Source organism: Penaeus japonicus, unplaced genomic scaffold (assembly GCF_977035675.1).
Source record: "Penaeus japonicus unplaced genomic scaffold, GWHDUDI00000001_assembly GWHDUDI00000037, whole genome shotgun sequence".
Taxonomy (NCBI): domain Eukaryota; kingdom Metazoa; phylum Arthropoda; class Malacostraca; order Decapoda; family Penaeidae; genus Penaeus; species Penaeus japonicus.
Window position 1 is genome coordinate 4,018,332 of NW_028234439.1, and position 10,000 is coordinate 4,028,331.

Below are 10,000 nucleotides of genomic sequence, written 5' to 3' on the forward strand. Positions count from 1 at the left end.
CTCCTATTCCATCCCCTTCTCCTCCTCCTCCCATATCACCTGCTTTTCCTCTCGCCCCCTCCCCTCCTTCTTCTTCTTTCCCCTTCTCTCTTCCTCTCTCTCTCTTTCTCCCGTCCTCTTCCTCTCGTTCAACCCCTCCTCCTCCTCTCTTCCCTCTTTTTCCTCGTCCTCCTCCTCTTCTCTCCCCTCTCCTCCTTCTTCTTCTCCATCATCTATTTCTTCCCCCCTCCTCCTCCTCCTTTCTTCCCTTTTCTTCTCCTTTCCTTCCTCCACTCTCCCCTCTTTCCCTCCTCCTTTTTCTCCGTCTTCTTCCTCTCCCTCCTCCTCTTACCAACTCACCTTCTCCCCTCATCCACTAGCGATACCTCTTCTCTCCCCTCTCCTCCTCCTTCTTCTCCATCATCTATCTCTTCCCCCCTCCTCCTCCTCCTCCTTTCTTCCCTTTTCTTCTCCTTTCCTTCTTCCACTCTCCCCTCTTTCCCTCCTTTTTCTCCGTCTTCTTCCTCTCCCTCCTCCTCTTACCAACTCACCTTCTCCCCTCATCCACTAGCGATACCTGGTCACCAAATTTCCCCTCGGCTCTCCATTCTTTCCCTGCACACTCTGTTCGTTTCTTCCCCTCACTTCCCTCGTCCTGTCCAAAGGTCTCCTCTCGAGACATTCTCCATTCGTCAGAGACTCTTGCAGTAGATTTCTTCTCGTCTTTTGTGTCTTCTCTCTCTCTCTCTCTTTCTCTTTCGCTCGCGAGGTCTTTCTTTTGGTCGCTCTTTTTTTTTCTCTCTCTCGCTCGTACGTTCGCTGTCTTTCTCGCTCTCTCTCTCTCTCGCTTGTTCTCTCTCTCTCTCTCTCTCTCTCTCTCTCTCTCTCTCTCTCTCTCTCTCTCTCTCTCTCTCTCTCTCTCGCTTGCTCTCTCTCTTTGTCACACTGTCTCTCGCCTTTTCTCTCTCTCTCTCTCTCTCTCTCTCTCTCTCTCTCTCTCTCTCTCTCTCTCTCTCTCTCTCTCTCTCTCTCTCTCTCTCTTTCTCTTTCTCTCTCTCTCTCTCTATCACTACCCTCCCTCTCTCTCTCTTGTGGAAAAAAAATCTTGTCGAAGGTGTTAATATTCCCCTTTCTGTTGGATTGTTCTGAAGGTGAAGGATTCCAAATTGAAGTATAATTTAGATTTCATTTGTTTGTTTCGTTTCTTTCAATACTTTTGTCTCGTTAGGGTGTATTCTATGCTGTTTTGATTTGTTGGATTTTTTTTTTTTCTTTTTCTCTCACTCTCTCTTTTCTTCTTATAATGTGTTTTTATTTGATTGTTCAGTTGTTCGATTTACTTTCGTTGTGAGATTATGTCGCACTATGGTAACAATAATGATAATAATAATGATAATGATAATACTGAAGATAATTATGAATATCATTGTAATGATGATAATGATAATAACAATGTTAATGATTATAGTGTTAATAGTAATGATAGTGATATTAATAATGATATTAATCATAATCATAATAATGATAAAGATCATGATAACAATAATAATGGTAATGATAATACTGATGATGATACTACTACTAATGATAATGATAATGATGATAATGATGATAGCAATAGCAATAATGGTAGTAGTGATAATGATAATGATGAGAATGTTGGTAATAATAATTATTATGATATGAAAGGAAATTAATTACGTATATGAAATAAACTGAAATGATTGGAAAAGGACAAAAAACAAGTTGAAAGACGAGTTTCATATCTAGTGAAGAGCGAAATAAATACTTTATCAAAATCCTCTCTCTCTCACTTGCGGAAAAAAATAATGCTGGTATCGGGACAATAACTCTTCAAAGGATTGTAGGATTGAATTCATTTTTGGGATCAAAGAACATTATAGTTAGACACACCTGCTCTTATATTTTGGTGAAAATACACCAATGTCTCGATGAGTTATGGTACTTTTTTCTACGGATTGTGATGACGGAAAATAGCTACGATAAATGAGACGTTGTGAGTAAGATTATAGACTCTTCATCAGTGGATACAATCATAAGGGATTGGAATCTGCGTTCAGTTTGATTCGATCGTCTGAGGAGGTTTTGATTCTCTTACTCGAAACGTTTTTTTTTCTGTGATTGGTTCGTTTCATCTATGAATCAAGATGGCTGTGTTTGTTGTTTTGTTTACTAATGATTAGTCTATAATATGCGTTCAAATGTTTATTGTACATATTTGGATTGTATTGTTTCGTACTCTATTAGGAATGCATAAAATCAAACTGGGCTGCGAAAACAAAAACAAAAAACAAAGAACAAAAAAATAATAATAAAAAATAACGTCCATGAATATAAACTATATTATTAGACCCTATCTTTATTCCTATCTTCACTTATTTTCATCATAATTATCGTACCCTTGTTCATTTATCATCATTACTACTATACCTATCATTTTCAGATGGTACTGTTTCAAAATATCATTATTTCCCAATTTGATAATCCGGTTCTATACGGCATGGCTATGGTGATCAAATGTTGCTATGTATTTATTTATCTTTATGATTTTATTTATATTACCGATTAAAGACCATTTTTTTCAATTAATCAATTTCTCTTTTTCTCTTTCCCTTTCCACCCCTATCCCCTAAAACATCCCTTTCCCCTCTCCCCCCCTTCCCCACACCACCACCTCCCCCTGCAACCTCCCCCACACACCCCTTCCCCTTAAAAAAATCCCCTTTTCCCGCACTTCTCTATCAACACACCCCTTCCCCTGAAAACCTCTCCCCACTCCCCACCCCCATCACTTAACCCTCACCCCCCCCCACCTCCCACCCCTTAACCCCCTCCTCATCCCCCAACCCCACCTCCACTCTCCACCTCACACCCCCACCCTCACCCTCACACTCCCTACCCCCTCACACTCCCTACCATCACACTCTCCACCCCTACCCTCACACCCCCCACCCCTACCCTCACACCCCCCACCCCTACCCTCCACCCCCTACCCCTCACTCCCCACCCCTACCCCCTACCCCTCACCCCCCCACTCCCTACCCCTCACCCTCACACTCCCTACCCCCTCACACTCCCCCACCCTCCACCCCCCCACCCTCCACCCCATCAGAAGGCGAATTCGACTGGTCCTCCTGGTGGAGCTACGACGGGATCTCGGGCCCTGGCTTCTGGGGCATCATCAACCGCCGCTGGAGGCTCTGCAGCGACGGCAAGCGGCAGTCCCCGGTCGACCTCGCGACGGCCGCCGTGGTCTTCGATCACACGCTCGCTCGCCTCGAGTTCGCGTCGCATAAGGTGGGTGAGGGGATGGGAGGAATGGGATGGGGAGGGGAGGGATGTGGAGGGGTGGAGGTAGGGGAGGGTAGGGGAAGGGATGGGGGGGAGGGGGGAAGGGGAGGGTAGGGGAAGGGATGGGGGGGAGGGGGGAAGGGGAGGGGCTGGGTGGATGGGGATGGGGTGGGGTTGGGTAAATGGTGTTGGGGTTGGGGTTGGGGTTGGGGAGGGGAAGGGAGGGGAGGGGAGGGAGGGAAGTAGAGAGGGGTGAGAAGGGAAGGGGAAGGGAGAGTAGGGGAAGAGAAGAGGAAGGAAGGGTGGGGAGGGGTGGATGAGGGTGGGGTGGAATTATGGGAGTAGGTGAGGGAAGGGGAAGGGAGAGTAGGGGAAGAGAAGGGGAAGGAAGGGTGGGGAGGGGTGGATGGGGGTAGGGTGGAGTTTTGGGAGTAGTTGAGGTAGGGTTGGAGTGGGTGACGGTAGGTGGGGTGGGATTTTGGGGTTGGGTGGAAGGGGAAGGGGGTTGGGGGAAATGGGTGGTGGTTTAAAGTGGGTTGGGTATTTACGTTTGGGAGTAGGGGAAGAGGAGGGGAGGAGGTAAGGATGGGGAAAAGGGATGGGAGAGAGGGAGAAGGAGGAGGGGATTGTGATTTCAGTATAGAGGGGTGGGATGGGGGGTTGTGTCTTAGGTAGTGGGCGAGGGGGAGGGAGGAGGGAGGGGGATCGGGCTGTGTTTTAGGTAACGGGGTAGGTCTTGTTTCATTTCAGGTACCTAAAATCCCACCTCCCCTACCCCAACCCCCCTCCACTTACCCCTACCCCCTCCACCGAACCCCCACCCACCCCTTCTACAACCCCAATCAAAATTCCTATCCCCAATTCTAGCTGTGTTTTAAGTGTGTGGGGAGGGGGTAGGGGTGGGGGTGGGGGTGTATGGGATAGAGGGATGAGGGTGGGTAGGGGAGGGGGTGGAGTGTAGGGGTGAGGAGTGGGAGGGGGAGGGGAGTGGGGTGGTTATGTTAGGGTGGAAAGATAAGGGAGTGGGAAGAGGGTAGTGTTTGAGTGTGAAAATGTGCTGTTTGTGTGTGTGTTTGTGTGTGTATGCATTTGTGCGCGTGTGCCTTCGTGTCTATACATCTGTACGTACATGCTTATCGTGTTCATGTGCTTGTGCGACTGTGCTTGTGCGTGCCTTTCTATATAAATGATGGAGGGGGGAGAGGATGAGAAATGATAATGACATCTCCTGACGTCAGGCCTCTCCTCCCTGCTCACGCCAGTCATCATGTTTTCGCCTGTGCATGACGCATGCTCTTCAAACATGCACGCACTTGTACTCACTCACACTCGCAAATCAAATCCCGGTTACACCACTTCCCCTCGCCCATCTCCTTATGTGCAAAGACAGCAAATAAAAGATGAAGAACAAAAAGAACAAACAACAACAAAAATGCATTCCTCCACACTCCTACCATACAAATAAACAAATGCAACAACAATAACAATAAAAACAAAAATAATAAATGTCAAACGTGCACATTCCTCTGAAAAACCCTCCCTTCTCAAAAAAAAAAAAAAAAAAAAAGCATCAAGCATACATAACCTTTTTTTGTTTGTTTGCTCTTAATCTACCAATGAGTTTGTATGTCCATCGCTTTCACACTGCATTAGAGCAAGGGTGTTTGTGAGAGGGGGAGGAGAATTTAAAAAAAAGGGGGAGTAGAAGGGAAAGGGAGGGGAAACGAGAGGGGGAGAGGGGGAGGAGAAGTAAAAAAAAAAGAAAAAAAAGGGGGAGAGAGGGGGAGGAGAAGTAAAAAAAAAAAGAAAAAAAAGGGGGGGAATAGAAGGGAAAGGGGGGGGAGGGGAAACGAGAGGATGGGGTTTAATAGAGGAGGGAAAGGGGGAAGCAGATTAGAAGAAGGGGAGGGACAGACGGGAGTTCAGGCGGAAAGAAGGGTTCAAAAGGAAGGGTTCAGAAAGAGGTAAAGAACAGGGAAAAGTTTCAGAAAGAGGACTTCAGAGGGAGGGGAAGGTGAAAGCGGATGGGGTTCAGAAACAGGGGTTCAAAAAGAGGGATATAGATAAAGGGGAGGGGAAGGGGATGAACGTTCAGAAAAAGGGGTTCAGAACAAGGGGTTCAGAGGGAAAGTAAGGTAAGGGAGAGGGTTCAGAAAGAAGGGAAAGATGAGAGGGAGGTTTCATAAGGAAGGGTTCAAAAGGGGAGTTCAAAAGAAGGGTTTAGAAGGGAGGGTACAAAAAGAGGGGAAGGGTGAGGAACAGTTCAGAAGCAAGCTCTCAAAGCACGAAGCTCACCCAGGATTTACCAAAGCACATCAGGATTGCTTGAATCACAGCGAGACGGGGGTCGTTACCTCTCTCCTATTTTGCTTGTAAAATCAGTCGAGCAAGCAAATCACAAGCGTAAAAACAAGCAAGCAGGCAAGCAGAGAAATACACAAGTAAGCAGAGTAGAAAGCAAATAAACAACAACAAAAAAAGACCACAAGCAAGAAAGCAAACAAACACAAAACCAGACAGACAATAACACAAGTCAGGCAAACAAAAAAGGCAGCAAACAAACGAACAAACAGACATATCACATAATCAAGCAACCACAACGACAAGTAAACACCAACCAAACACCAAAATAAACAACCAATAAAAAATCAAACAAGCAAGCAAGCAAAAAAAACAAAACAAACAACCAATCAACCAACCAACGACTCAAAACAAACAGACAAGCAAGCAATCAAGCAGGCAAGCACACAAGCAAAGGAGACCACACGCTTTTAAAGTTGCCTCCTCAAGCACATGTTAAGGCGAGTGTGACTGCTTTCGGAAATCTCTCGTAGAGTGAGGTAGACGGACTGGAAGATTAGTCAGTAGATTGCGAAAGGGAAGAGAGGGAGAGGGCGTGAGGGGAGAGGGCGTGAGGGGAGAGGGTGTGAGGGGAGAGGGTGTGAGGGGAGAGGGCGTGAGGGGAGAGAGTGTGAGGGGAGAGGATGTGAGGGGAGAGGGTGTGAGGGGAGAGGGTGTGAGGGGAGAGGGTGTGAGGGGAGAGAGTGTGAGGGGAGAGGGTGTAAGAGAGGAGGGTGTGAGGGGAGAGGGTGTGAGGGGAGAGGGTGTGAGGGGAGAGGGTGTGAGGGGAGAGGGTGTGAGGGGAGAGGGTGTGAGGGGAGAGGGCGTGAGGGGAGAGGGTGTGAGGGGAGAGGGTGTGAGGGGAGAGGGTGTGAAGGGAGAGAGTGTGAGGGGAGAGGGTGTGAGGAGGGAGGGTGTGAGGGGAGAGGGTGTGAGGGGAGAGGGTGTGAGGGGAGAGGGTGTGAGGGGAGAGGGTGTGAGGGGAGAGGGTGTGAGGGGAGAGGGTGTGAGGGGAGAGGGTGTGAGGGGAGAGGGCGTGAGGGGAGAGGGTGTGAGGGGAGAGGGTGTGAGGGGAGAGGGTGTGAGGGAGAAGGTGTGAGGGAGAGGGCGTGAGGGAGAGGGCGTGAGGGAGAGGGCGTGAGGGAGAGGGCGTGAGGGAGAAGGTGTGAGGGAGAGGGCGTGAGGGAGAGGGCGTGAGGGAGAAGGTGTGAGGGGAGAGGGTGTGAGGGGAGAGGGTGTGAGGGGAGAGGGCGTGAGGGGAGAGGGCGTGAGGGGAGAGGGTGTGAGGGGAGAGGGTGTGAGGGGAGAGGGCGTGAGGGGAGAGGGCGTGAGGGGAGAGGGTGTGAGGGGAGAGGGTGTGAGGGGAGAGGGTGTGAGGGGAGAGGGTGTGAGGGGAGAGGGCGTGAGGGGAGAGGGCGTGAGGGGAGAGGGTGTGAGGGGAGAGGGTGTGAGGGGAGAGGGTGTGAGGGGAGAGGGCGTGAGGGAGAGGGCGTGAGGGGAGAGGGTGTGAGGGGAGAGGGTGTGAGGGGAGAGGGTGTGAGGGGAGAGGGCGTAAGGAGAGAGGGTGTGAGGGGAGAGAGTGTGAGGGGAGAGGGTGTGAGGGGAGAGAGTGTGAGGGGAGAGAGTGTGAGGGGAGAGGGTGTGAGGGGAGAGGGTGTGAAGATGTGAGGGGAGAGAGTGTAATAGGGAGAGTGTGAGAGTGAGGATAGAGCAAGGATATAGACCTAGGATCGTGTGAAAGGGCAAAAGAGTTACAGGATAGAGGGTGAGATTAACTATGAGGATAGAGGGAATAGGGTGAGAGAATAAGGGATGCGGGCACGTTGTAATGGATAGGGTGTGACTTCTACTTTGGCTTGATTAATTTTCTCTTTTGTGTCTCTCTGCCTTTCCTTCTCTATTTCTCCCTTCATTTTTTCCTCTGTTCTCTCTCGCTCTCTCTCTTTCTCTCTCTTCCACTCTTTCTCTCTCTCTCTCTCTGTTTCTCTCTCTTTCTCTCTCTCTCTCTCTCTCTCTCTCTCTCTCTCTCTCTCTCTCTCTCTCTCTCTCTCTCTCTCTCTCTCTCTCTCTATATATATATATATATATATATATATATATATATATCGCCCTCCCCCTCTTTCTCTCTTTATATATATATATATATATATATATATATATATATATATATATATATATATATATATATATGTTCATATATACACACACACACACACACACACACACATATATATGTGTGTGTGTACATGTGTGAGTGGGTGTGTGTGTATACATACATACATACAAATATGCATATGTATATATATATATATATATATATATATATATATATATATATATATATATATATATATACATATCAACGTAAACACAACCCCCCCTCGATACCACCTCTCACTCTTCCCCCTCTCCCCTCCCTCCCAGGTCGACGGCACCCTCACCAACACCGGTTTCGGCCTCCGGTGGACCGTGGGCGGCGACCAGGTGTGGCAGGTGAAGGGCGGGCCTCTGCACTACGCCCACACCCTCACCTATGCGATCGTCAGGTGGTCCAATACTGCCAAGGCGACCCACACCCTTGGCTCCGAGCATAGCATTCAGGGACAGTTTTTCCCAGCTGAGGTGAGTGTTGGTTGAGTTGTTTATTTTGGTTGTGACTGGTTGACTGGTTGATTTGTTGATAGGTAGTAGTAATGAATGGTTAGTTTAGTGGCTGGTTTGTTGATTGGTTGAGATATAATAGTAGTAAATGGTTGGTTGACTAATTGGTTAGTTGGGTGGTTGAGAGATAATTTATTGCTTGGCTGGTTGAATGGTTGTTTGGTTGGTTGGTTCTTTGGTGAATTGGTTGAATGACTGGTTGAATATTGTTGAATGTTGAGTTGATAATGTTGGTTGAGTTTTTTTTAGTTGTTGGGTGGCTGGTTGGTTGACTGATTTACTGGTTGATAGAGAATAGTAGCAAATGGTTACTAGACTGATTGCTGGTTGATAGCTTGATAGATTATAGTAATAAATAGTTGGTTGGTTGAACATAACATTCAGAAACAGTTCTACCCAGCTGAGGTGAGGGTTAGTAGCTGGTTGCTTGGTTGGTTTATAGGTAAATGTATAATGATAATAAATGGCTGATTTATTTCTTGGTGAATTGGCTGGTTAAAGAATTGGTTAAAATGTTTTTTGGTTGGCTGGTTTAACATAACCAGCTGAGGTGTTGGTTGAGTGTTCTTTTTTGGTTTGTGGTTGTTTGATAGATAATAGTAATAAATGTTTAATTGACTAATTAGTAGATTGTTAATAATATTAAATAGTTGAGATTTTTGTTTGGTTGATAGATAATAATATCAAATGGTTGGTTTCAGAGACAGTTTTCCAGCTGAAGTTAGTATTGATTAAGTGAGATTTACTGATTGACTGACTGATGGACTAATTATTTTATACCTATTACTGCATTACTGGAATCTTTGGTTATCATTTTCTTATAACCGGAAATGTCTTGTTTATTGTTATTACTTGCAAGACGAAGGGGATCCGGCTCTGCAATCTGCAATATCATGAAATATCATGACCACTTCTACGGATGATGGTCATTAGAGAGAGAGAGGGAGAGGGAGAAGGAGAGAGAGAGAGAGAGAGAGAGAGAGAAAGAGAGAGAGAGAAAGAGAGAGGATAGAAGAGAGGAGAGTAAAAAGACAGAAGGAAAGAGAGAGAGAGAGAGAGAGAGAGAGAGAGAGAGAGAGAGAGAGAGAGAAAGATAAAGAGAGAGAGAGAGAAAGAAAGAGAGAGAGAGAGAGAGAGAGAGAGAGAGAGAGAGAGAGAGAGAGAGAGAGAGAAGAGAGAGGGAGAGAGAGAGGAGAGAGAGAGAGAGAGAGAGAGAGAGAGAGAGAGAGAGAGAGAGAGAGAGAGAGAGAGAGAGAGAGAGAGAGAGAGAGAGAGAGAGAGAGAGAGGATAGAAGAGAGAAGGAGAGTAAGAAGACAGAGAAAGAGAGAGAGAGAGAGAAAGAAAGAGAGAGAAAGAGAGAGAGATAGAGAAAGAGAGAGAGAGAGGAGAGAAAGAAAGAGAGAAAGAGAGAAGGAGAGAGAATGAAAGAGAGAAAGAATGAAAGAGATAGAGAGAGAGGATAGAAGAGAGAAGGAGAGAAGTAAGACAAAAGGAGAGAGGGAGAGAGAGAGAGAGAGAGAGAGAGAGAGAGAGAGAGAGAGAGAGAGAGAGAGAGAGAGAGAGAGAGAGAGAGAGAGAGAGAGAGAGAGAGAGAGAAAGAGAGGGAGAGAGAGAGAGAGAGAGAGAGAGGGAGAGAGAAAGAGAAAGAAGAGAGAGAGAGATAGGATAGAAGAGAGGAGAGAAAGAAGATAGAAGGAGAGAGAGATA

General features: G+C 46.9%; 1 protein-coding gene across 1 annotated transcript in view; it reads left to right on the top strand.

Moving 5' to 3' along the window:
- Positions 1 to 3,159: 3,159 nt before the first annotated feature.
- The window catches only part of LOC122251212 (carbonic anhydrase-related protein 10), a gene marked incomplete at its 5' end in the record, with an annotated part of 310,050 nt that continues 303,209 nt past the window's right edge, over positions 3,160 to 10,000 (top strand). The window contains 2 exon segments of the mRNA XM_086532189.1: positions 3,160 to 3,297; positions 8,056 to 8,253. Of these exon segments, the coding sequence (XP_086388315.1) occupies positions 3,160 to 3,297; positions 8,056 to 8,253 (336 nt within the window).